Source organism: Peromyscus leucopus, chromosome X, assembly GCF_004664715.2.
Source record: "Peromyscus leucopus breed LL Stock chromosome X, UCI_PerLeu_2.1, whole genome shotgun sequence".
Classification (NCBI taxonomy): domain Eukaryota; kingdom Metazoa; phylum Chordata; class Mammalia; order Rodentia; family Cricetidae; genus Peromyscus; species Peromyscus leucopus.
This window is the reverse complement of record NC_051083.1, coordinates 118087272-118112938: the sequence shown is the minus strand read 5'-3', so window position 1 is coordinate 118112938 and position 25667 is coordinate 118087272. Positions and strand designations below refer to the sequence as shown.

General features: G+C 42.1%; 1 protein-coding gene across 3 annotated transcripts; it reads left to right on the top strand.

Moving 5' to 3' along the window:
* The first annotated feature begins 413 nt into the window (after positions 1-413).
* Pabir2 (PABIR family member 2) lies at positions 414-25544 on the top strand. Of its 3 annotated transcripts, none has more exons than XM_028887096.2 (9): positions 414-1370; positions 3946-4024; positions 9095-9138; positions 9220-9274; positions 9513-9614; positions 9900-9985; positions 10988-11049; positions 14762-14858; positions 22721-25544. In XM_028887096.2, exons 1-9 carry the CDS (start codon positions 1273-1275, stop codon positions 22863-22865), a joined length of 768 nt encoding a protein of 255 aa, XP_028742929.1. In that variant the 5' UTR covers positions 414-1272; the 3' UTR covers positions 22866-25544. The 3 variants fall into 3 exon arrangements, with proteins under 3 accessions (XP_028742929.1, XP_037054876.1, XP_037054875.1); XM_037198981.1 differs by having other exon boundaries at positions 1273-1370; positions 10985-11049; positions 23637-25544; XM_037198980.1 differs by having other exon boundaries at positions 1273-1370; positions 10985-11049.
* The last annotated feature ends 123 nt before the right edge of the window (positions 25545-25667 follow it).

The following is a 25667-nucleotide window of genomic DNA, read 5'->3' as shown; positions in this document are numbered from 1 at the left end:
AACCCAGCAGCTCACAGTCACCTTCTACTGCAGCTCCAGGGGATCCAGCGCCCTCTCTGACCTCCTCAGGAGTGCATGCAGGCATGCATATGCATACTAGAGAAATGACTGGGAATCACAGAGGTCAGAGTACAAATATGGAGTGAAATAATGTGAAAATCCCTTTCTTTTGACTATTAGCCTAAAAACTGATACTTCAGTCTCCAAACGATTGGCTCTTTTCGAAATACGGCGCCAGGGTTCCCGGACCAATGCCACGCAGGAAGATTTCGGGCCCCCCTGGATACGCCCCTCCCTTTTGAAGGCGGGTTGCCGGGCTAGGCTCTTACGCATGCGCCTTGCCCGCGGGCCCATTGGAGCAGCGGCCAGGCGCATGCGCAACGCCCAATGGGCGACAAGATGCGGAAGAACTGGCCCCGTGGAGGCTCCCATTTCTGAAGCGTGGGAGGCAAAAGAGGCGGCAGATCGTAGAATTCAGTTTGAGCTCCAGCGGGTCCGCAGGTCATTAGAACCAATAAGAGGAAGAAGCTGCGCTGCGGTGGCGCAGAGAGCCGACCCCTTTTCCGAGTCTTGCAGGCGGGCGGGGGCCAGGGAGCGAAAAGGCGCCATCCCTGCGCCGAGGGGCCCTGGGGGCCGGGTCCCGGAGCATGGCGGACTGGACCGAGACCCTGAGCATGTGGAGGTGGAGCTGCCGAGGCCGCCTGGCCAGCTGTCAAGTGCTTATTGCTAGCGCTGCACAGGCAGCCACAGCAACTGTAGCCGAGCCGCGCTTGCGGTCTTAGGCGGGAAAAATGACAGCATGAGTTCTGCCACTGCCTAGTTTCCTCCCTTTTCTTCTCCTTCTGTGCTTCCCTCTTCCACACATCCCTCCTCCTCCTCCTTTCCCCATCCCTGTGCTCCTCTTTTCCTGACCTTTGTCCTCTTTTCCCACTTCTGTCCTCTTCCATTTATCCTATGCACTGCATTTCCATCTATCCTTTATCAACCTCTGTGTCTCTTTCCTTCTCCCGCCTTTGTCTTTCCTCCATCCTTTTTTTTCATCCTGTCCCCCTCCCAACACAAGCTCTCCATCCTCCTCCGCCACCCACCCACCCCCACATCCTGCCTCATCTGCATCCTCCTCTCCCACTTTTCTCCGCCCTCGCGCCCAAGCCTCCGCCCACTAGCCCCCGCCCCCAGCTGCCAGTCCCCAGCAGCTCAGTCCTGCAGTGAGTCCATAGCAAAGCACCAGGAGCTGAGCACTGCTGGCTGTTTCTGCTAACAAGTCTCCGAATGGCTCAGGAGAAAATGGAGCTGGATTTTGAGGCGGACACATCTGATGGGGGCACCCTGAGACGGTCCAACAGTGCTCCCCTGATCCATGTGCTCAGGTGAGCTGGACTGGGGAGGACGGAGTGTGGGGTTCAGAGGTTTGTCCCTGGGCAAGAAGTCTTCCTGCCCAAAAGTGCCAGTTCCAGTTCATCTGGACTCCAAACTGAGGGGTTGAGGTCTTATTCTCTTCACAGTGACTTGGCTCTCTAGACGGAGGGAAAGTTTGACCTCACACTCTGGCTGCGTCTGAGAAAAGGGACCTCTCTACCAGGGGGCCGTGTTGTCCAGTTCTGAAAAAGAATGTAGAAACCTCTGGCTCTGCTGACAGGTTGCTTTTCCTGGCTAATTTCCATCAGGGCAAGTCAAGCTGAACCCCCTGAATTAGGCTTGTAACTTGACACCTGTCTCTAAGAGCTGCTGTTTCTATGCCGAGTTTAGGAACCCTGGCATTAACACAGGTTTGCTTTAAGAAATCATAGTTTATCTAATAACTTGGGATTACATGGGGCGCTCATGTCTTATTAAGTGATTTGGATTTATTACAGTGTTTTCAGTTTTTTAAGCTGCCTGAAATGTGTTCCAGTGGCTAAAAGAAAAAAAAAAAGAGAGAGAGACAGAGAGATGGCTTGTAACTTAGGTCAGTAAACCACAGGTTTGAGAAAATAATGGGGAAAAAATCACTCCTTTAATTTTAGTGGCAGGATGTTGTCTTTTCAGTAAACAAGACACCAAGAAGTTTAAAGTAAAATCTTGTGGTGATGAGGGCTGGTTGGCGCACCTAATGAAGCTATCACATTTCCCTTTTGTAAGTAGCCGATTCATCTGAAGAAAATTTTGAGACCCCCCCGCACAGAGGGCATTAATACAGTACAGAGGAGTAATATTAGCCCAAAACATTTTTTTTTCAAGCACAGCCGAAGGCTTGATAATGCTTTGCCACCAATTGAACTGATTATAACATCTGTATTTTGCAGAGGGGCAAGTATTTTTTTTTTTCCCTAGATTTAAGTATGATTTTGAAACCGGGGAAATGATGAAGTGACTGTTGCATTTCTGATGTTGTCCTTGGCACTACCAAGTAATTTTTGGATATTAAGAGGAAATTGTCTCTTTGTCTCATCCTCCACCCTACCTTCTCTCTCCTTGTCTTGTGAAAGTCTGGTAAGCAAGCAATTGCTGGGGCCTTGGGCTGTCCCACTGACCTGCATTTAGACAATTCAAGAAAAAAGTGCCACTGTTTTGTGAACCACAGTTTAAGTAATTACTTGAAAGATAGCATGATGTGACAGACAAGGGGCGAAGAGTCCAGGCCTGGTTTCAATTGTCACCAGCTAGCTGAACTGAGTGAGTTATTTAACCTTTTCACGTCTGCTTTCTCATTTAAAAATGGGGATGGCTGAAATAGGTATTGTCAGTGGTCTCTTAGAGCCCAGAACAGTTCAGGTTTGAAAATCCTTGTATTCCTATCACGGGCAGAACAGACTGCTAGGCACTTCAGGGATATCATACAAAAGACCAATAAAGCGCCTCTCTGGAGAGACTTAATAACCATTTACACTTATTTTCTATTTCATTCCGTTTCTCTTTTCTGCGTTTTTTGTGATGCTGGGGAACCTCTTTTTTTATAGAAGGTAAAATGTGAGCTCTGTATGTAGCTGTTTAGCAGTGCCTGTCTGTTAGCATGTACGAGGCCGTGACTTCACCCACAGGAACATACAGATATACAAATGTACTGGTATGGTAGTGTGGCTCACAGTAGAGCTTTTGATGGGGATATGCAAGATTCTTGATTCTCTAGCTCTTCAAGCAAAAATAAAAAGGAAGTTTACCCAACTGTGGTGGTATATGCCTGAACCCAGGAGTTCAAAACCAGCATGGACAACATAGCAACACCATGTCTTTAAAAAGCAAGGCGCTGTCTCAGGAAGCTTGTATCTCCCAGTTTCTTTGAGTTTGAAGTAGGGGATGGTTACATTATGTTTGTGGAATGAGGAGAATTCCGTGCTGTGCCTTCACGGAAGCAAGGCTTTTGAGATAGGTGTGGAAGGAGAAGAAGGATTTTGACAGATGATGGTAGGGCGTGTGAGGTCAAAGGGGAAACATGAACAAAAAGAAAAAAATGCAAATCTCTTCAATTGTATCTGTTCACTTGGACATCAGGACTCAGGGGTAGAACAGGGGAACGGGTGCTTGGGGCAGACGTGTTGATAAGACTTCTTTCAGTCTTAAGACCTCGCTCCCTAGCTCTCCTCAGGCGGTAGGTAACCCCTGCAAAGCAGTAAACAGTCCTCCTTGTTCTCTGGGGTAAAGAGATGAGCTGCTCACGTCTGACAGGAACTGGTTTGGGGGTGTAGTTCTGACCTGAAGCAGCTGGAATGAACCAGTCTGGAGCTCCGCCCTAACCCTCTCAGAGCTGTCCCCCAACCACTGAGGAGATAAGTGTCTAGCAAAAGCAGAGGCCGAAGCACTCCAGCCTGGCCCTGCCAAGAGGACGGACGGTAAGGAGGTCCTCGTCTGTAGAAAATGATGAGCCATTGAAGAGTTCATTGTTAATTACAGATTGGAGGCTGCTGAGCTCAGTTGACAGATAGCTTCCTTTAGAAGACATTAATCCTTTTATTTTTTACTTTTCAGTGACCTTTCACAGGTTTTTGAGCCGTATCCACTTAGAACTCGGAGGAACAGTGCGACAATTATGAGCCATCATAGCTTGGTAAGTATCAAAGTAAGTATCTGCAGTGATTTAGATTGGAGGAGATACTTTCAAATATAGCTCTTTCTGGGAAATTATGTGCTGTGCATAATTTTTTTAAAAAAAGACTTATTTTACGCATTTTGTCTACAGGTTTTGCCATGGCCATTCAGCATTTGGTACACACACACACACACACACACACACACACACACACACACACACACGGGTGGGGGGACTTAAAAATTGCCTTCCTTGCTGTAGGACTTTGTATTTGTAAAAATCATCCCTTGTTATTTATTTCTGCTTGCGTCACAGTTGTGAGGTAAATCAGGAGTAACTTCCAAATATAGCAGAGAACCTTGGTCTTTATTTGTGCTAGGATATAAAAAAAAATCACTTTAATGGGGGCAGAGTGTTTCTGACACTCATCTGTCAGCTAACACTGGTTGTCTAAAATAAAGACCCCTGGAAACTATGTGTTTATATTCCCAGAAGAGTGGATGAGTGTGTATCTTCTCTGTAGCCAGAGCTGTTGGGAATCACTGTATTAGATGGCTGCTCTGGGGAAATTATGAAGAGGTTTTTATATAGTAGCACTTCACATGCAGAGCTCACTCACTCACTCGGCAGCTTTAGACATCTGAGATGTAAGCACACGGACCTCTAAATGGCTGAACTAGATTTCCATAGTCTGTGCACAAAGGTTCATCCATTTATTTATAGGACAGCCTCTCTGACCCCTGAATCATCTAAAATTTATACACAATTATAATAAGCTTCCAACTCAGTGGTGTGTTCGAGGCAGCAAATCAGAAGAGGTGCGTGTGGGTTAAAGGTCTGCTAATACTTGCCAGCCGAGAGGAGAGGGAAAAGCAGAACAGCAGGCAGGATTTTCCCCTCCCGATAGTTTGTGGTTTGGCACAAGGGCTAAGAGCCTGTTGATAGTCCTGAGGGTGTCGCTAGTCTAGAAGCATATGGCAATGTTCTAGAGGATCCCTGGTCATTAACCTTCTCTGAATTTCCAGGAACATGGCCACTTGGATGTATTTTACATGGTACAAAGTCCTTTCACTCGTTTAGTTCATGTAACAGTCTCCACGAAGTGGAGAAAAGACAAGGCGTGAGGGGGTTGTCTCGGTCAGAAGCAGCAGCAGCTGACTCCCACACAAGTGACTTGCTTAGGGTCACACAGCAGTAAGTGGCCGGGCTGGCACTAGACTAGAGATCTTCCAGTGCCGTTCTGTTTGCTTTAACCAGTCTGAGAAAGGGGGCATTCTAACACATTTTCGAAAGATTTCCACTGAACTGGCTAAAAATACTTAAAGAGGGGATGTTAGCTATCTAGAGGTTTGATTCGCTTCACCTACTTCCCTGACGGCACTTGAAAATATAACTACTTATTTTTGTTGGGTATATGAAAAATGTTCTTACGTGTTATACAGCTGTGCTCCTGATAAGAGAAGCATAGCAAAGACGGGGAAAACGAATTGGCCTCTCTCCACTTCACTTAGCTCTTTTATAAGAGGTGAAGATTCTTATCCACTCTGGTCTAGGCTCATCTGTCCTTACTCCCCATCCTTTGCTCTGGCTGCCTCATTTTCTAAAGGGCCATGGTAATTCACTGATCCTTATGCTGCCCATCAACCCCCTCCTCCTCCTTTCTCGCGTTTTTTGCTCCTTCAGAACCTGCTTTAATCCTTATATCTCCTTTGTACATGTTCCCACACCATCATGATATTAATGACACTCTATACTAATATTACAGCACACTGTATAAATCTTAATGTGTTCTTCCGTGTCCCATAGTAACAGGCAAAGAGTAAAATGCTGGCAAATGAAATGGAAAGGATGAGATGGTAAAAAGACAAGCAGAGAGGACGTAGGCCCTCCATAATTTGCCGACTGATTAGATATATGTGAATCATCTAAAATTTATACACAATTATAGTAAGCTTCCAACTCAGTGGTGTGTTCGAGGCAGCGAATCAGAAGAGGTGCGTGGGGGGGTGGTTAAAGGTCTGCTAGTAGTTGCTAGCAGTTGATTTGGAGGCCAAATTACATTCCTTCAAAATAATCATAGTCCTGTCACAAATGTAAGATCTAATTCAAACAGATGGATTTTACAGGATTGTAACGGTCATAATGTAAATAATTACTATTTTCCATAAGAAATACAAATGAATGTGTAATAGTATAAAACCAAACATGACAATTATTCTGCTTAAGCAGCCTTATGCTATTACAACTTTTTAAAATAACAATTCTGGGAGAAGGAGGACTCCAACTGACTGAAATTTTGTTTCATTGTGGCCAGGGGAGTGGTGTTGCTTTGATTTCAAGGAGAGAAGTTGAAAAGCTAGGAAGGTTGAAAGGACAGATGAATTCTCCCAGGGGGCTGAGGTCCCACTGATTCCATGCTGTTCTCCAACGCCACATTGGAAAGCTTGTTTGTTCTTTAGTCTCGGCTAGCTTCCTGACTTACCACTCTTCACTTCCAGACAAGGACCCTTCTCATTTCACAGCCCAGACAGCCCCCCCTTATCTTTGAATTTTTTAATGATTTATTTATTTTGTTACTTGAGCCTGCATGGATATATGTGCACCACATGCATGCAGGAGCCTGTGGGAGCCAGAAGAGGGTGTTGGAGCTCCTGGAATTGGAGTCACAGACAGACGTGAGCTGCCATGTGACTTCTGGGAATTGAACCCGGGTCCTCGGCAAGAGCAGTAGCTCTTAACCACTGAGCCCTCTCTGCAGCCCTGACGCCTGTCTGTTAAAATTCCAGGTTTCTTCTCCTGAAACGGCCTTTGTCTTCACATATGGTGCTTCTCCCCGGTGGTTATTAGGATGTTTTCTGATGCCCTGCCACTTGGGGTAGCTATTGTCCCCTGTCTTACCCCTCAGTCTCTTCCTCTCGAAGTCTTTGGCCCCCACCTTTTCCTCACACATATTCTGTGGGACATTGACCTCTTTTCCTGTAGGTCTGTCCTTCCTCCCTCTCCCTTCCCTGGCCTTTTTCAAAGAATGATCTAGCCTTGACTGTATCTGGCGCCTTGTCTCCTAATTTCCTGCTAGTTGGTAATCTTGCTGCTTCTACCACAACTCCATTAAAGGCTGTCCTTGAAAATGTCACTAATGCCCACTTAATTGTCTGTGTCAGGGGCTCATTTCTGATCCCACTTGAGCTCTTTGCTTTCCTTAACACCATTTACCCAGCATCTCCCTAAAGCTCCCAGAAGGTTTTTCTTTTTTTTTTCAGCTGATAAATTATTCTTGTTTCTGGTTCTAGACATTGTTCTGTTTTTCTCTCTCTGTTTCAGAGCCACTTTATAGTTTTATCTAAGATTGAGAAGTTGTATGTTTAATCAGTGTTGCGTTGAAATTTCTGACTTCTTCCTCACTGGGGCTCTCCTCCTGAGGTCACTACTTTTTGGTATGCATTAGTTCTCTAGGCGACACACGCATGCTTCCCACATCAGCCTGTTAGGGTAACCCTGTCTTATTTCCTTACCTGCAAGATAATTTTTCAGCAAACTCATTGAAAGTTCAGTGGTAAACGTGTTGCTTTCATGATACAAAAAAAATGACTTTACAAAGGATTTTACTTGTACAGTTTTTCTTGTTTCAAAGCTTAGAAGAGAAAAATACAGAAGGGGTGGGTAATGGAGGTGTGCCTTTTAAGGGAAAATCATGTCTCAGTGGATAATTTTACTTGAATTAGCTTTTGCCTAAAAAGCCCATTGTTCTACTGCTCACATTAGAATTGGTTTTTGTTGTTGTTGTTGTAATAGCATAAAGCTTCTTAAGCAGAATAATTGTCTTGTTTGATTTGATACACTTACAAGTTCATTTGTATTTCTTAGAAAATAATAATTATTTACATTACAACTGTTACAATTTTGTAAGATCCACTGGTTTGAATTATATCTTACCTTCTGTGACAAGATTGTGATTATTTTCAGAGGAACATAATTTGGCCTCCAAATCATTTCAGTTTTGTGATATTAAAAGATAAGGGTTTGAGACCATTAACTGGGTCCTTGCCTGGCATACATGAAGCCCTGGGTTTATCCCCAGCACTCCATATACAAGATATTCAAGAGGTGGAGACAGGAGGATCAGAAATGCAAGGTCATCATCAGCTAGCTAAGTAGTGAGTTCAAAGTCAGCCTGGGCTATATGAAATCCTGTCTAAAGGAGAAGAAAAGATGATGTAAGGAAAACAGCAATTATTTTGAAGGTTAACCTTGCCTTCTTTCATTGATCCTCGCTAGGGTGGGCGGTGTGCATACAAGGCAAACATTCTCTACCTGAAGCTGATCTTCCTTTAACTGTTATGGTTTGTGGTGGTAGCATTAGAAATCAAACCTTAGAAATGATTTACAGCATAGAAACAAAATGTTCTTCTTGCCATTTTAAAGTATTTTTGAGAACATTAATCATATACAAAATGTTATGTTGGGTTTGTTAGCCTATCTTTACTCATTAGTGCATCAGTAATAAAAATTGATATCATTGGCATTTTTTCTTTCCCATTTCACATAGCTTCTTATTTTAGATTAGTAGAATAATGAATACTTCCAAGGCCCAGTCTTTTTTCCCTTAAATTTATACAGCTTTCCATTCATTTGGGAAAAGTGCTAAAGTCAGGGCCTGTCTGGCGACAGATGGTGCTTTGAGGTGGACACCTGGTATGCTTTCTAAAGACTGCTTGCATTGCCCCTGGTGTATTAATGTTTAGGGGTTTGAAGAGCTGAGTTTCTAAGAATATGAAGAATTATGTAGGAAGAGGTTGTACACTAATACTGACAGCAACTGATGCTCTGTGATGCACAGAGTACTAGGTGTTTACACTTAACTTACTAGCTCAGGTCAGAAATTTAAGACTAAAATCTTAAAAATTAGTGAGGGTGCCACTCGGGTTAGCTGGAAGCATTATCCTTCTGAGTCTGCCGTGAAATACTGGTAAGGCATGGCTGCCAGTCTAAGAAGGGTAGTTCTGATCCTCTGGGATTATTTCAGGGTTCTTTGAGATAGACACGTGGCTGAAAACTGTGATTTAGCACATGTGCTTGCTTACCTTGTAGGAAGAAGGCCTGGACATGATGAACAGAGAAACTTCCCATGAAAGGTTAGTGGCTAGCGAGGGCAGGGAGGGCCTCGCCCACTGTGTCCTGTTTGTAAACTCTGATGGCCTTTCTTTCTGTTTTAGGGAAGTCCAAGGAGGAATGCAGATAAGCCAGTCATGGGACGAGAGCTTGAGCCTGGTAAAGTGTTCCCATGTGTGCTGGTTTTATAACTTCCCGGAAATCTCTGTGTCAGTCAACTGATAGTTATAGTTTCTTTCATAGGCCGATAGCCTTCCTGCTTCCAGAGTGACTTAGTTTTGATCTCTGCCTTACCAGCCAAATGTTTGAATGTGTCCATTTCTACTCTTCATAATATAGGTGTGTTACGTAGTAGTACTGCGATATGCTGAATGAGGGTAATATTTTATGTTTACAGAGTGATAGTGATTTTGACAAGCCAGAGAAATTATATTCTCCGAAGAGAATTGACTTTACTCCAGTTTCTCCGGCACCTTCCCCAACCAGAGGATTTGGACAGGTAGGATATTGTCAACAAGATGTTAACTGTCTTTTCCCCAGCAAGCTGTTTATTCTCACACATATATACACACTTCAACTCTAAAGTCTCCACGGACTTGAAGCAGCAATGGAAACCGACGGTAGTAAACTGGGGTATGTCGTGGTATGAGGCACTTGCAGAGCTACGCTCTTCCTGTCAGAGTTCAATAGAACCTTTTGAAAAACAGAAATCAGAGCCAAAGAGCGCCTTTGGAAGACTGGGGTGTGTGACTGTTTTAATGGGACATGTGCTTGCTCTCTCTAGCCGTGCCTTTCGCCATCTTCGCAAATGTTCATGAGCAGCAGCGACATGCCATCAAGTCCTCTTCCGAATCCAAGACGCTTTTCAGTGTAAGTGAACTGCAGTGTTGAATGTGGGGATGGAAAGACGGCTGGGTGGGGAAAGGTGCTTGCAAGCAGGAGGATCTGAAATTAGACCCCTGAACCCATGTAAAGCTCATCATGGCCACTCAGACCTGTAACCTCACTGAGACGTTGAGACAGGAGGATAGCTTAGGCTTGCTTAGCCGAGCTCCAGATTTAGTGAGAGACCTTCTCTCACAGGAATAAGGTGGACTGTGATAGACCATTCTTCTTTGGACTCCAAGAATGCTACCACACAGGCACATAAACAGGCACATGAACTTGCACATACATGTGCACATACACGCATAACATACACACACACAGAGACAGAGAGGGAGAGAGAGGAGTGTCTGGAGTATCATTCATTACTTTTTTCCTCAAATTAATTTTATTATGGAATTTTTCACACATACATCAAAACAGTTAGAACTTCATAATGAACAACCATATGCTCATCACTTATATTGAAGCATTAATATTTTGCAAGATTCTGTGTTTGAGATTTAATGTTGATTGATGGATTGAGTGTGATACTGAGGCTTGAACCAAGAGCCTCCTGAATGCTAGACAACACTATCACTAAGCTACATCCCCAGTGCTTAGTGTTGATTTATATTCAGAGAAAATGCACACACACACACACACACACACACACACACACACACACACTCTTACTCACACACACACTAGCATACTAATACCCTTTTTAAAGATAAAAGAGGTTATAAATCAAAATCCAAATACATTTTTAGTAAGACACTTTTCTTTAAGCAATTGTGGGTATTTTGCCTTAGTACTTTTTAAAAGGCTTAAAATGCCATGTTTTTTCATATCACCATATGCTGACTCAAATCACCCTACAATGTAAGCACTTTGTATTTCTGACTGTATAACTGTCTATGTTACTTATTTGGTGGGCTGCAATGCTGTTAGTCTTTCTTCTTGGACGTACTTCATATCATCCTATTTGTTTGTTTGTCAAAGCAGGAGTCGTCAGACCGCAGGCAAGTGCATTAAGCCCAGTGTTCTTGGTCCTCTTAAGAGAAAAGGTATGTGGTAGTTATGGCTGACAGTACTGTGCTACAGACTTAATCCTACTAAGAGAGTACATCTTGAATGTTCTTATAACACACCAGAGAAGAGATAAGTAGGCATGGTAATAAATGTATTTGTATATATACCAGATCGTGACATTGTGCACCTTACTAAATATGTCTACCTTCATTTTAATAATATTGGGGGAAATACTGAGTTTAGCCAAGCTTAAATTAGAATTTTTGTCCGAAATGAATTCACAGAATTACTTTTCTTTTTTTCTAAAGAAATGTTAAACATTTTCAACACATGCTCTACGGGTTCTAAGTTACATAAATTAACTATTCTATGTTGTCTATATTTTTATAATTCATATCTGAATCATATTCTTATATTCATATTATCAATATATATTCCAAAAATAATTGCCTTTCAATGATCTGAAGAGGCAGGGGGATCTCTGTGAGTTCGAGGCCAGCCTGGTCTACAAAGTGAGTTCCAGGACAGCCAGGGTTGTTACATAGAGAAACCCTGTTTAGAAAAACCAAAAAAAAAAGGCAATTCGAAATTGATCAAAGACCTTAATATAAAACCTGAAATACTAGAATTGCTAAAGGAAAACACTTTAAGCTACAAGCAAAAGCAGATGCCCTTTTAAAGAAGAGTTTTAACAATTGCCTTAAGAAATAAAGCAGTGCAGGGTCTGGACAGATGGTTCAGTGGTTAAGGAAGGGAGCACAGTGCTATTATAAAGGACCTGAGTTCCATGCCCAGCACCCACATTAGGTGGCTTATAGCCACTTGTAACTCCATGTCCAGGGAATCGGACGCCTCTGGCTTCCAAAAGGCTCCTCCACTCATATGCACATACCAACAGAAATGCAAACACACACAATTAAAAATGATAAAATTAAATCTTTAAAAACTAAAAAAAGAGCAGTTCCACTAAGGGTGATGGTTTATGACTGTAATCCTAGCACTTGGAAGGCTAAGACCATAGAATTACCAGGGCCAGCCTGAAGTATAGTGTGAAACTGTCTCAAGAAACAGAAATAGGTAGGTAGGTAGGTAGGTAGATAGATAGATAGATAGATAGATAGATAGATAGATACATACATACATACATACATACATACATACATACATAGACAGACAAATAAATAAATAAGTAGGGGCTAAAGAGATGGCTAAGTGATTGGGACCAAATACTGCTCTTGGAGATGACCTGGGTTCAGTTCCAAGCATGCACATTTCCGGGGGATCTGATGCCTTCTTTCTTCTGGCCTTGGCAGGCATCAGGCATGCATGGGTGCACATGTATATATGTAGGCAAAACACTCATACACATAAAAATAAGTAAATCTCTTTAAAAACCCGCAAAAATAAATAAAGCAATTCAGATCCCCTTCAGGACCAAGAAACTAATACTAGGAAAAGGGCTTTGGTGAAATCTTTCCAGCCCTAGACTCACACACAAAATCAGAGGTGTTATATTTGATACAACTTAGACTTAAGGATGGCTAGGTATGGTGACACACAACTGGGCAGTCACAACACTCGGGTAGTGGAGATAGATAGCAGGACGAGTCCGTTCAGCTTCAGCAGCCTGTCCCCGAAGTATCCAGCAGGACGGAGGATGTAACACGAGTGGAGAGTGCTTGCCTGGCGTGTATGAAGCCCTGAGTTCGCTCTCTACGGTGGCATAAACAGTTTGGTGGTGAATGCCTGGAATCATCGTAGGTAGAGGCAGGGGGATCAGGAAGGATCAAGGGCATTCTCTGCTACTTGGGGAGTTCAAAAGCAGAAGTCAGAGGCAGGAGGATCACTATAAGTTTGAGGCCAGGCTGGGTTACACAATGAGTTCTAAGCTCCCCAGGACTGCACAGAGTTGTAGCCACTGGTAGTTTGCTCGTACTCCAGTGGATGGTCCCTAACCCATGCACATATGAACTACACTAATTGGACTTAGTAAATTATAAACCAAATCGTGAAGATACGAAATTGGAGTGGGGACATGTTGAGTAGAGGACCCAGGGGGTCTAGGAGGGGGAATAGATGATGAATATGATCAATTTAATTGTTTACATATATGAAATTATAAAAAATATTAAAGATGCTATGTTTTGGAAAGTAGATCCTCATATAGTAGTCATATTCATATTTAGTAAATCAAGTCCCTTTATTTAATCTTTCAAAGAATCATTTATAACTTTAGGAGTGTTCTCGAGAGTATTAGATGAAAGTACACTTTAAACTAAAGTTATTATTATTGTTATTATTAAAGTAAAATCTGTTCAGAAACTTAATGGAATTTAGTGTTCGTTTAGTAGCTATTCCAAAATCTACCAGTAGGTGGAGGAATTCCTTGCTAGAGTTGAAAACCCTACACAGTTTCAAAGCTTCTCTGAACAAAGTAAACGAGAAATGTAACTTTGGTGAGTTTCAATAACTTTCACAACAGCTCCAGAAGAAAAAGTAATATTACTTAATTCATAGTAGGGAAAGGAAGTTTACATGTGTTCTTGTTGTATCTTTTTCTGTCAGAAGTAGTTCATACAGTTTTAAGTTCAGTTCCACGGTTCTACTGAGGCATAGCAAGGCTCCTGAATTCAATAGGTTTGTTTTTTTGCTAGCTTCTTTGCTTGTTTGAGACAGGGTTTCACTCTGTAGTACAGGCTGCTGTGGCATTCTGGGGAGCCCAGTTGGTCTCAAGCCTGGGGGTTATGTTCCTGCCTCTACCTCACAAATGCTGGGATTACAGACATGTTCACCACATTTATCTTAAATTGTCTTTTCCATTCTATTTTCGAGCTCAGATAAAGACCATCAGCTCCAAGGAATATGCACATTTGAAATAAAAACAGAGCTCAGGGCAGGGGAGAAGAGACAAACAGCCCACACTAGTTAGTGGTAGAATGTTAAGCATGATTCCCATTGGTGCCATGCTTTATGATTACAAGTTCAGTGAAACTCTGTAGGTTGAGTAGTCCAGCACAGTTCTAAGTTTGTGAACTGTTACTGTTACTGCTTTCCGATATACTTTCAGCTTTATTTTTATATTTAGTATATCATCTAACTCAACCTTCTATTGCCACACTATCAGAAAGTACATTTTATTGCTGTCTCAAGATGTGTTAAGATATTAAAAGATATGTAATAAGTAATCTTTGCTAGCCATAAAATAGCCACTGTGAGCTTTAACTGTTTGGGGATACCTACTTTATTTCCACAGTTGGTAAGCTTTGATTCAGGCTGTCTGATAAAATCAGTGTTCTCTTTTGTGTGTGTGTGTGTGTGTGTGTGTGTGTGTGTGTGTGTGTGTGTGAGAGAGAGAGAGAGAGAGAGAGAGAGAGAGAGAGAGAGAGAGAGAGAGAAACATGCTAAACATAATGCATGAAAAATTTAAAACTATTACTTTTTTGGTCAAGGTATAAAAAAGCATATGTCTTTATATTCAAGCACATAAGAAGGTCACTGTTTTAAGGGGGGGTGTATTTTGAGAGAAGGTCTTACATAGTGTAGGCTGACCTGAAAGTAGCTATGTAGCCCAGGCTTGAACTCTTGTTTTTCCTGCCTTCTGGAACTCTAGATTCCTGGCACATGTGGGAACTTTTATGTAATAGCTTGGAATATTCTGAGCTTTGGCTAACAAATATCCCTCTCATTTTAGCAGTGGTCCTGTGTTTGTAAAATTGTTTTATGGTAGCTACATTTCTTGTGTTGTAGGGGAGATGGAGACAGAAAGCCAGCCTAAGAGAATCTTCCAAGGCACCACCAGCATGCTGTCTGCAGATGCTCCGCAATTGTCTGATCTCAGTTCATGGTAAAAATGAAATGAAAAAAAAAAAACTATTAGGGTATGACTCACGTTAAAAAGAACCACATTGAAAGAATATTGAGATAATATAAAATGTAATCCATGCTCACATAGGGCAAGTCTTCACAGAGGTGTAGATGGTTTTGAATGACCAGGTCCTCTGAAAGTCCCAAGTACTTCTTTGGAAGTACGTGTATCCTTTTTGCACATTTATTTTTTTTCTCAGCCTCTGTTAGGTCAGACTTTCTCACTAGATAGGGATGGGATAGGACTGTGTAGTGTCATCAGCTGACTGGTGTGAGAAAGCCTGTGGGTTGCTGTGGAGAAAACGCATAGTAATTATCACTGCTCTGCTTGCATCTCATGTCCCGTGCTTTTGACTTCTGAGAGATGGCTGCATTCTCTTAGCTATGTGTACCACTAGGACTTGGCATGAGCAAGGGGAGGAGGATTTCATTCAGCTCATGGTTTCAGAAGGTCCAGTCTGTAGTTCTCAGGCTCCCTTGATTCTGGGCCTGTGCTGATGCAGGTCATCATGGCAGTAGGAATATCTGTCAGGGGCTACTGCCCTCATGGAAGCCAGGAAGCAGAAAGAAAAGAAGGGACTAGGGATAAGGTATGACTTTCATGTTCGTGCTTTCAATAGCTTCCTTGCTTCAGATGGGTTCCTTCTCCTAAAGTTTCTGCCACCACCCAAAATAGTGCCACTACCCAGGCGACCAAGCATTCAACACATGAGCTGGTAGGGCACATTTCATATTCAAAACATTATACCTGTGGTATTTGCTAGGTAATGTGATCTATTGTGATAAAATCTTTTCAGAAAATTTATAATAGTCAATCACAATGCTAATTAAGGCTGCAGTTTCTCATTGCATTTTGAAACATAGTTGTACTATATAGTCCAGGCTCACCTCAAGCTCACTATGTAATCCAGACTGACCCAGAACTTACACCCCTCCTGCTTAAGCCTCCTGAGCACTGGGACCATGGGCATATACCATCAACCTCCCCCCCTTAAATGTGCAGTTTTTTTAATAGTAGTAGTTACTAATTCTTACGATCCAGGTCACATGACTGATGATCTTTCTCATTCTAGCTTAGGTCTAACATAAGGGTTTTCAGTGATTTATGAGAGAATTGACTTTTTTTTTTCCGATTCTTGAAGTTGAGCAATTGGATGCCGACAGACATCTGGGAGGAAGGCAGAGTAGCAGTTCCTAGATAATATTTTGAAATCTTTCATAATATTCCCGTCAACTTGCTGAGTACCCATATTCTATATACAATTGTGTAACACCTTGTAGAACTTTTCGATCCCTGGGTTTTATAGCTGAGAGTCCTTTTATAAAAAACTCACAAGGGCATTCACTTTAAAAATAGAATAAAATGGAACCCTCTAAATGGAAAGAATATAAAAGCCACTCACTGCTCTAACAGTTGACAATTTCTTCTTCCCAAATTGCATGTGTATCATTTTGTTGAAGATAACTTGCACTTCTGGGTGAGCAAGTCCTAGCTTATTGTCATTCATGAGGCTTGCTGACTGGTACTGTTGGAATGCCTTTTAGATTGGTCCTATTTGTATCTTCCACTGTCTCTGTGTGTCCTTGGTAGCTCAATTGCTAATTTTGGTACAGTGTGTCTTCCCGGGTATGTAGAGATTGCAAAGAGTAATTCATGAAGCTTGTCAAGAGGACTAGTGGATGAAACTATATACCTGGTGCACACTGCATGTGGCTTTTTTGGTAAAGTGTGAGTATAGGCACATGACTATAAATAGATTTGCTTACCCAGTTATTTATCAAGTGATCCAATGGGGAAAAAGTTCACAACATTTTGCCAAGCGGAAAATAAGGAGAATGAGGAGCTGGGTGTGTAGCTCAGTGGTAGAAAGCATGTTTAGCTTGTACAAGGCTCTGTGTTCCACCTCCAGCATGGCAAAAAAATGCATGGTGAGATTTATATATATATATTTATATTTTTTGTCTTTTTTTTTTTTTTACATTGCCACAAAATATCAAAAGACGTTCATGCAAATTAGAAAGCAAGGACAGGGAGCAGGTTGTGGTAGCACATTCCTGTAGTCCTAGCACAATGAAGCCTGAGGCAGATTGCCATGGTGGAGGCCAGCCTAGGCTACATAGTGAAACAGGTTAGCCTGAACTATATAGGAACGCTGTATCAAGCAAAAGAAAACCAGAAGGAGGTATAGCCCAGTGACAGAGCACTTCTCTAGCATGCTCGTGGCCCTGGGTTTTCTCCACAGCCAAACAAAAGAACAAAAGGAAAGGGCACAGTATTTATTTGTGGTCCCCTGTTCTTGTCTGGCACTCATCTTTAGCCAGCACAGCCTTTGCTGGCTATGAGTGCTGTCGTGGAACTTGAGTTGCTCTTACAAACCAGGAGTGAACCTGTAGTTGCTGCGAGAGTCCTGGAGCCACAGACATTAATGCTAAATGAACCCCAAACCGAATGGATGCTGAGTTGAAAGGCTCCAAGAGCCTAGGAGTTTGGGGTCAGTCTGAGCTACAGGGTGAGACCCTTTCCCCCAGACAAAACAAAACCAATAACTGGGACAATGGCACTCACTGTGTAAACATGAGAACCCCCAGTTCAGATCTGCAGCACCTACAGAAAAGCCAGACATGGCCACACACACACCTGTCACTTCAGTCCTGGGGGTTGAGGGAAGAATTAGGTGCATCCCTGGAGCTTGCTGATGAGCTGGCATAGCTGGGAAAACTGGAAGCTCTGAGTTCAGTGAGAGATCCTGTCTCAAAAGAGAAGGCCAAGAGAGACCCAGCATCCCACTCTGGCCTCCTCCGGTCTCTACATGAGCAATGACAGACATGAATATTCATATGCACACACATGCATGCACTACACACACAAGCCTTTCAAAAGGTAGTTCATTAGTCGCGGGGTGGGGGGTGGGGGGGGGGGGAGTGGGGAGGTAGGCGTGGTGGTGGCGGCGGCGCACGCTTTTAATCCCAGCACTTGGGGGCATCTCAAAGGATCTTAACGCTTGAAATTGTGTTAAGATCTGCAGGACACATTATATACTAAGGATGCTGACACTTATGTCTACAGGGAAGAATTTTTGTGAGTTACTCTTAATAATGAATCTGGATTCTGCTTTTACAGAAACTTCTGTCTCTTAATGCAGTTCCATTGGTCAAAATCATACAGCCATAGTCTTAGAAGGGGGGCTAGAGATAGGAACCACCTGTGCCCTGATTTCTGTTCCTGAAGATGGGAAGGGAGCAGCCTTTCTTTTGCTACCTGTTGGAGAGTGGCTCAGAGATCTGATAACTGGCAGATATGATCTCAGCTTTTTAAACTTTTCTTTTTCCCTGTCCCATCCTGCAAAGAGAAGGAAAAGATACATTTTACAGCCCTTAAAGTTTATGTGCTAGCTAATAATCTTTCAAATCTGACATCTTTGAAGTATAAATTAAGTTAGAACACTGATGTGAGCCCATTTAGGGTTTGTGTCCATTTAAGCATACGTTTTATTTCCTTTTTTCCCCTAAAAAAGTCCTGAAATCACTGTCAACAGAATGTGGGGACCATTGCCACTACAAAGCTGGAATTACGTCATTTTACATTTAGTATGTGTGAACATCAAGAGTTGGAACGTAATTCAGAAGTCTGCCTTAGTTGGTACTTCAGTTCTTTGGTTGGTTGGTTTTTGTTTTTCATATAGTGGTGGCACACGCCTTTAATCCCAGCACTCGGGAGGCAGAGGCAGGTGGATCTCTGTGACTTCAAGGCCAGCCTGGACTACCAAGTGAGTTCCAGGAAAGGCGCAAAGCTACACAGAGAAACCCTGTCTCGAAAAACCAAAAGAAAAAAGAACTTCCCTTCTGTGCTGTGGGGTGCTGCCCTTCTGTTCCTTACTCAGCTGAGATAGGACTGTATGTGTCTGCAGCACTGCAAAGCAAACGAAGATTCTTTCAGGGTCCCTAGCCCGGAGTGAAGATAAACAGTGAATACCTGTTTTGCCTGTAAAAGTGCATCAGTGTTTAATGTGATGGTTAATTTTAATAACTTGACTTAGATTTATACTTTGTGTCTTCTCATTATATAGTCCAGACTGGCCTAAAATTCAGCATGTATCCCAGTGTAGCCTCATGAGTTCTGGGTCTACAGGCATGTGCTATCACACTTTAGCTATCATTATTATTTTTAATATTTTTCTTTGGCTTTTTGAGGCAGAATTTTTATTCTGTATCCAAAGCTTGCCTTAAACTCATGATGTAGCCAAGGACGACCTTGAACTCCTTATGCTCTTGCTTCTGCCTCTAAAATTCTGGGACTACGGGCATGTGTCACCATGCCTAGAGGATTATTTTTCTATAATTGTTTATTTATTTGTGTGAGGGCATGCACATGTGTAGATCAGAGGACAACTTTCAGGAATTGGTTCTGTTCTTTGAACTCAGGTCATCAGGCTTGGCAGCAAGTGCCCTTACCCACTGAGCCGTATCAGCAGTCCCCCTAGCTTATTTTTAATATATATGTATATAATAGTGGCATGTGTGGGTCATTTAACTTTCAATTCAGATAGTCCTGTGTCTAGTCTCAGTTATCTTTGCTTTCCTATGATTGTCTGGCTTCTGGCCTCTAGTTATCATTAGCACTCTCATCAGACGTTATACGAGAAAATAAGAACTCAAATTGGACCAGACTCTGTTGCTTTTAGAAGCTCTGGTATAAGATGTGATGGTGATCAATAAAAATTACTTTCACACAGTAATCTCTGTGGATTATACAGTTACACAAGTCCCATTCTACATAGATGGGGTGATATGACATGTGCCCTCTGTGTAATGGTGAAGAAGACATTTTGAAATGTTCACTTTTATTTTTTTTCTAATTGGTAATGTCTCTGTCATTTTTTTTCTCTTAAGTATCAACAATGTTTAGAAAAACATTTCACTACACAGTCTTACTTTGTGTTTTGGAATGACTTCAAGAGTCACCTAAGCGAGCAAGCAGGTCTTGTTACAGATGAAATCTTCTAATCCTGGACTCCCTGTCATTCTGGTGCTTACAATAAAGAATTCTTTATTTATCTTCAGATTATCTGCATGGTGGCCAAATGGTAAAATCTAAGTCTCTTTCTTCCTGCCAAATGGCATAGAGCATGCCCCTGTGCTGCCCAGCCAATATGTGCTTCAGGAAAGTCAATTCATTTTAATATTAGTTTAGGCGAAAAGCTACAGAGGAAAATTCATGTATGTTCCAAAGGCAAATAGAAAGGTCCTTTTGATTTTCCAGTGTCTTGGATTATCTGTGTAACTTTTTTTTCAGTTGTTGAATAATTCATATTTTTGGACCATTTGCCATGTGGTTGAACAAATATCAGAGCCAACTAAGTTTTCCAGACTTCTTCCTTAAAAGTGGTATTATTAATGATGCATTTGACGGCAGTGTGCATAGTGTAGAAGCAATGTGGGATATACTGTTTCCATTTTTCATTGTTGCTTTTCCAAAACCTATTTGTAATCTGTCTCCACCTAAAAGCAGCCTCCAGGCAATAGAAAGAGATGACAGAGGGGACTGTGGTGTAGCTCCAGTGATAACATGCTTGCCCAGCCGTGTGTGAGGGCCTGGGTCCCATCCCTAAATGGCATTTAAAAAAAAATAGGAGTAGAAAGGTGGGAGAGGAAAAGATGCCCTTCAGAGGGACGGTGGAGGCCTGAGACTTACAAATATACTATAAACTGCTCTGCAATGGAAACCCATCAGCTCGGAAACTTACCAAAATAATATTAAAGACATAGCATTTCGATTGCCTGCATTAGAACAAAATGGGGGTTTGCAAAGGAGCTAGTGACAGACTAGAACCTGTATTTCCTTGAGTCACAATTCCTTCTCTAATTTATGTTTTTCTTCCATTTCAAAAAATAAAAAAGTGTCTGGGTAAACGTAAACTGCCGGACGACTCCTGCAGTTTGGCTCTTACTATGTTTTCTGGACTCTATACTGTCTCTTTACTTCTCTGTTTTGAATTCCCAGAAGTGTCCTTGCTTCTTCCTCCACCTTCCCGAGTTAATGCCTACTGATCTTTCCCATCAAAATCAAATCTCACCTCTGAGAATCCTTTCACAGTTCCTCCAGGTTAGATCAGGTTACCCATGTGTCAGCCTCTCATAGCGCCCCCCCATGCCTTCCCTTTATTGCTCACATCACAAAGTTTAATTATTGTTTTATGAGCCTGATTATTTAAATCTCTGTCTCCTCCACTATCCTGTATATTCAGTGAGGCTGGGGACCTTGTCTGTTCTTCATACCATTGTCCTTCAAATAGCTACATACTTTCTATACTTAGAATAAGTGAATGAGTAAATTCAAGGCAAATATACAGCATAGATCCATGACCCCTGGAAACTGAAGCAAGAAAGGTGGCTTGATGTCAAGCAGAGATTCTCGGTTCCATGTAAAGTATGAAGAAGCCAGGCTTTTGAGGCAGGCCAGATTGATTGATTTCTGGGAACACTGAGCATCTGAGCTGGGTGGAAAATGTATCTCTGGGCTGGCTTATAGAGATGCTCGGTATCCAAATCAGTTTAAGTGGGAGGATGAGAACAGAGGCCTGCTGTGGGCTGTTCTGTATGTCCTGTGGGAGCCCGTTCTTGGGTTCCTCGTGGCTTTACCCAGCAGGTTCACATAGAGGATGATTAGGACCAGGGGCCTGAGTGCAGGTGTCTGAGATGGTCTGCACTTGGCTGTGCTGGGGAATGGCCTGTATGTCAAGTTGCTCTGATTGCTCAATAAATAAAATACTGATTGGCCCGTGGCTAGGCAGGAAGAATAGGCGGAACTAACAGAGAGGAAAAATAAAAGAACAGGAAGGCAGAAGGAGTCACCGCCAGCCACCCGCCAGGACAAGGAAGATATGAAAATGCCGGTAAGCCACGAGCCACGTGGCAAGGTATAGATTTGTGGAAATGGATTAATTTAAGCTATAAGAACAGTTAACAAGAAGCCTGCCACGGCCATACAGTTTGTAAGCAATAGAAGTCTCTGTGTTTACTTGGTTGGGTCTGAGCGGCTGTGGGACTGGCGGGTGACAAAGATTTGTCCTGACTGTGGGCAAGGCAGGAAAACTCTAGCTACCGAGGCCAGTTGTTGGGATTAAAGAGACGTGATGGGAACTATGAGGAGAGACAGTTTTAGAAGCTTAACTGGGGACTAACTGAAGGATGTGAGAAAAGGAGTCTTCCAGAAAGCAGGGAGCCCTTTGGATCTGAAAGGAAACAGTATTAAGATTTCATAAACTGAGAAGAATAGGAAAGGCATGTAATTAGAGGAGGAAATGATTTGAATATTTGCACTGAAGCCTCTTGGGAGTGGGCAAACAAGATGGTCAGTTTTAGGGAAGTTGAAAGACTGTCCTCAAGGGTAGGAGTAATATGTCTGAAGACACACTTAAGCTAGTTTAAGAAATGATACTTTGATAAACCTCAGTTATTCTTGCTTGAAAGGCTCTGGAAAAGTAAGAAGATAAATATGAGGACAGAAATCTTTTAGGCAGAAGGTCAGGAACCACCACCCCCCCCATCCCAATAACCATGGCATGTCAAGAGGAACACTTACCATATGTTACATAGTCAGGTGCTTCCAAGGGGATGATCAAATTATCCAGAATGTTGCGAGTCTTACTCTAGGTTACCGTGGTTTTATAATTTCATAGGTCCCACAACATAGTCCATTATGCATTTCATTGCTGTGGCCTTTATGCTTCTTATTATTTACCAATGCTGTACTGATGTGTGCGTCCTTGAAATCATGTCATTGCATGTTATGTTGACCCTGATACATGCATTCGCTTATAATTCTTTTTGCTTTGTCCTCAGTCCAGATGTTTTGGATGGCAGTAGTGTCAGCAGTGCCTTGTCCTCAGACTCACTGGCTACAGGCAGCGTTCCCGCAGAGTCTCCAGTAGCATGCTCCAATTCATGCTCCTCGCTCATCTTGATGGATGATCTCTCACCCAAGTGACTTAACCATTTCTGATTCAGTGTTTTAACTAGTTCCCACATAAAACATTCAGTGAGGAATGCAGAGAACTTTGATCCACGATGGGGATTAAAGTTTGGCAGATTGCAACCATTCCGATATCCTATTTCTGGGCATCTCTGTCCTCTAAAGTTCAATTTGCAAGCATAGTCACCTTACTAACATCTGTTTGGGCTGATCTCATTTTGCGTTTGATGACTAAAACTCAAATACACAGTTTTGATTGCTTGGGGGATTTTTTTTTCTTAGTGCCTCAAAGAGCACCTATTTTCAAGCATTTAAGGGGGGCACTAATGTGTATCTTCTGATTGTTCTTTCCCCAGCAGTGACATATTAGAGGTGATCAGAAATTCTCTTGCTTGAGAGATTTATACAAATTCTCTGTTGACTCCATCCTTTCCCATCTCTTTATTTCACAGTAATATTCAAATTGCTTTGGATTAGGTCAACCTTGTGTTGTTCTGCATCAGCTTAAAGTATATCATTGTGTTTCCCTGCCCTGTGTGAGCTGCTCCCTTGCCATTTCTCACCGAGGGAAGAAACTCATAGTCGCTTCCATCACTCCCTCATTGCTTCTTTGCTGTTGGAATGTATGCAGGAAAGACTGGTGTAGAGTGGAGAAGGTAACCGGACTTACAGGATGCCTGCATTCATCACCTCAGCTCCTTAGGACTGTTGCTACCACACTTGCTATTTCTCCCCCCCCAACCCTGGTGCCCTAAGGAATATATAAAATATTGTTGATATTTCTAGGTGGTGTTATCAAGGAGAAGAAATCCCTGCCTTGACCAGATGTGTGGAGCATCTCCAAATGAACGAATAGTTATTTGCACAAAGCACTGTACAAAGCAAGCGTCCATGAAGCTGTCAGGGTCTCGGGTAGTGGTATGAGGCCTTAGGTGCCTTGGGGTACCTTGCCGTGCTGTAGGGGACGTATATCATAAGGTCTTGTGGAAATGGAAGCTTTCTGTATGTGAGTGCTAGTTTGACTTTTCTCTGATTCCTTCTTGTCATTCAGTTTGTTTTGTCATGTGGTGCCTGGTGGGGTTTTTCTCTTTTTTTTTTCCTTTCTTTTTTTTTTTCTTTTTTTGGTTACTGTATTGTGCTAGAGTCCAAACCCAGTCTTGTTCTTGGTGCCCTATAGAGGGCAGTTGAGTATCTGTAAGGAAGCCTTGAGGCGCTGGAAGGGTCAGTGCTCCTGTGCCCTCTGCTTCCAGCTCTAAGCAGTGTATATGTAGTGTGCCGTAACATATGCTCTGTCATTTTCACAGGAGGAGACTCCTGATTAAATAGTTAAGAAGTCCAAGTGTGATCTAGTGTGACACTGTCTATTACTTATTACACTACGTAGGATGTCTGTGTTGTTAGATTTCTCTTAATGTTCAATACAGCGGGTGGACTATTTGTTTAATATTCACGTGTACCTGCTAGAATTGTGATAGTCTATTCCTAAGTGGATGTAAGAAACAAACAGAAAGTGATTAAACTTAAGTCTTTTGAAATCTAAGATCCTTGGAGGTGGTTTGAAGGCATTCACAGACGAGAAATCAGCTTGCTTGAAGCAAAACCTCTTCTAATCATTAAAGAGCATCACTTAGCTTGCCGCAGTTCCATTCTAGACTCGGGTCTGCTCTTAAGTTTACATTGTAATCACTGTCATACCGGCTACTAATGGAAGCTTTAGTTCCCATGTTGCTTTAGCCTGTGAAAAGCTCATAATCCTTCAAACCTAACATAAATGTGCTGTTAGAAGAATCGGCCCCTCGTGTGCCATTTTAAAGAAACGTTCCTTTGATGGCACTTGGTATATCCACTCTGTTAATGAACCGTGTTCAAAGGCTTTGCCTTCATAATCATAAGAAACGGCTTTGTCTTTCAGACATGTCTGCCTTCCCTCTTCTGTCTTATTTCCTTAAAGGGACACTTTTGAGTTCAAATTTAGGGTCCACATTTAGGACTGTTAAGAAATAATCTTTGAAATGTGATGATATTTCAACATGTTAAAAATGCAGTGCTAAGGTAAAGCTGGAGCAGAAAATTGAAATTCTCCCAATGGTATGACGAGAGCAAAGAGGCAGGGGATTGACTTTCCTGTTTCAGGCCAACTCTTCATTAGTGAACTTAATGAAATGTTTTAAATTGTCCATGTCATACATGTATGCAGTTCTCTCACTCCCGCCCTCCTTGTCAGCCCCCTTCTCCTTACAAACACCTTTCCACGGTCTTTTCCTCTGTAAACTAATCTTTTGTTATTGGTCACCTCTATATTGTTTAAATGGACTAGAAAGCTAAATTTGTGCAGAGATTATTTGGAAATAACAGATAGGTAATTTGCTAATTCACAGAGGAGCTTTGTTGACAGTACCCCTTTATTTTTATATAAAGTCTAATATTTGCAGTGTAGTTATTGTTACAGAGTAAAATTCTTTCTTCCTATTCTCATATTATATCATATATTTTAAGCTTCTATTTGAAAACTAGTACAAGAAATGAAACCATAACAAAATCCTATAGATACTGGTTTTGCTTGAATGACTTATAAATCACTGTTTTATGATAACTGCTTTTGGAATAATAGAAAGTTTTGTGAAATGTTGACCTCGTGTATCTCTTAAGAATGTGAATTTAATAAAGCATATATACATGTATAAAAAGACAATATTTTACAAGTCTGCCTCTCTTATTCCTGTTGATAATTATTTTCTGTTGCCATATCCCAGGAGCTTGTTCTCTGTTTCTGGGAGTAGGTCAAGTTTTGAGTAAAAGGGTCTTCTGCACACAGAA

Bases quoted from the DNA above. Each gene is read 5' to 3' on its own strand.
- Pabir2 (XM_037198980.1), top strand. From the start codon at position 1,273: ATGGCTCAGGAGAAAATGGAGCTGGATTTTGAGGCGGACACATCTGAT. The intron at 9,986-10,984 runs GTAAGTGAACTG...TGTTTGTCAAAG, and splicing joins AATCCAAGACGCTTTTCAGT to CAGGAGTCGTCAGACCGCAG. The intron at 14,859-22,720 runs GTAAAAATGAAA...CTTTGTCCTCAG, and splicing joins TTGTCTGATCTCAGTTCATG to TCCAGATGTTTTGGATGGCA.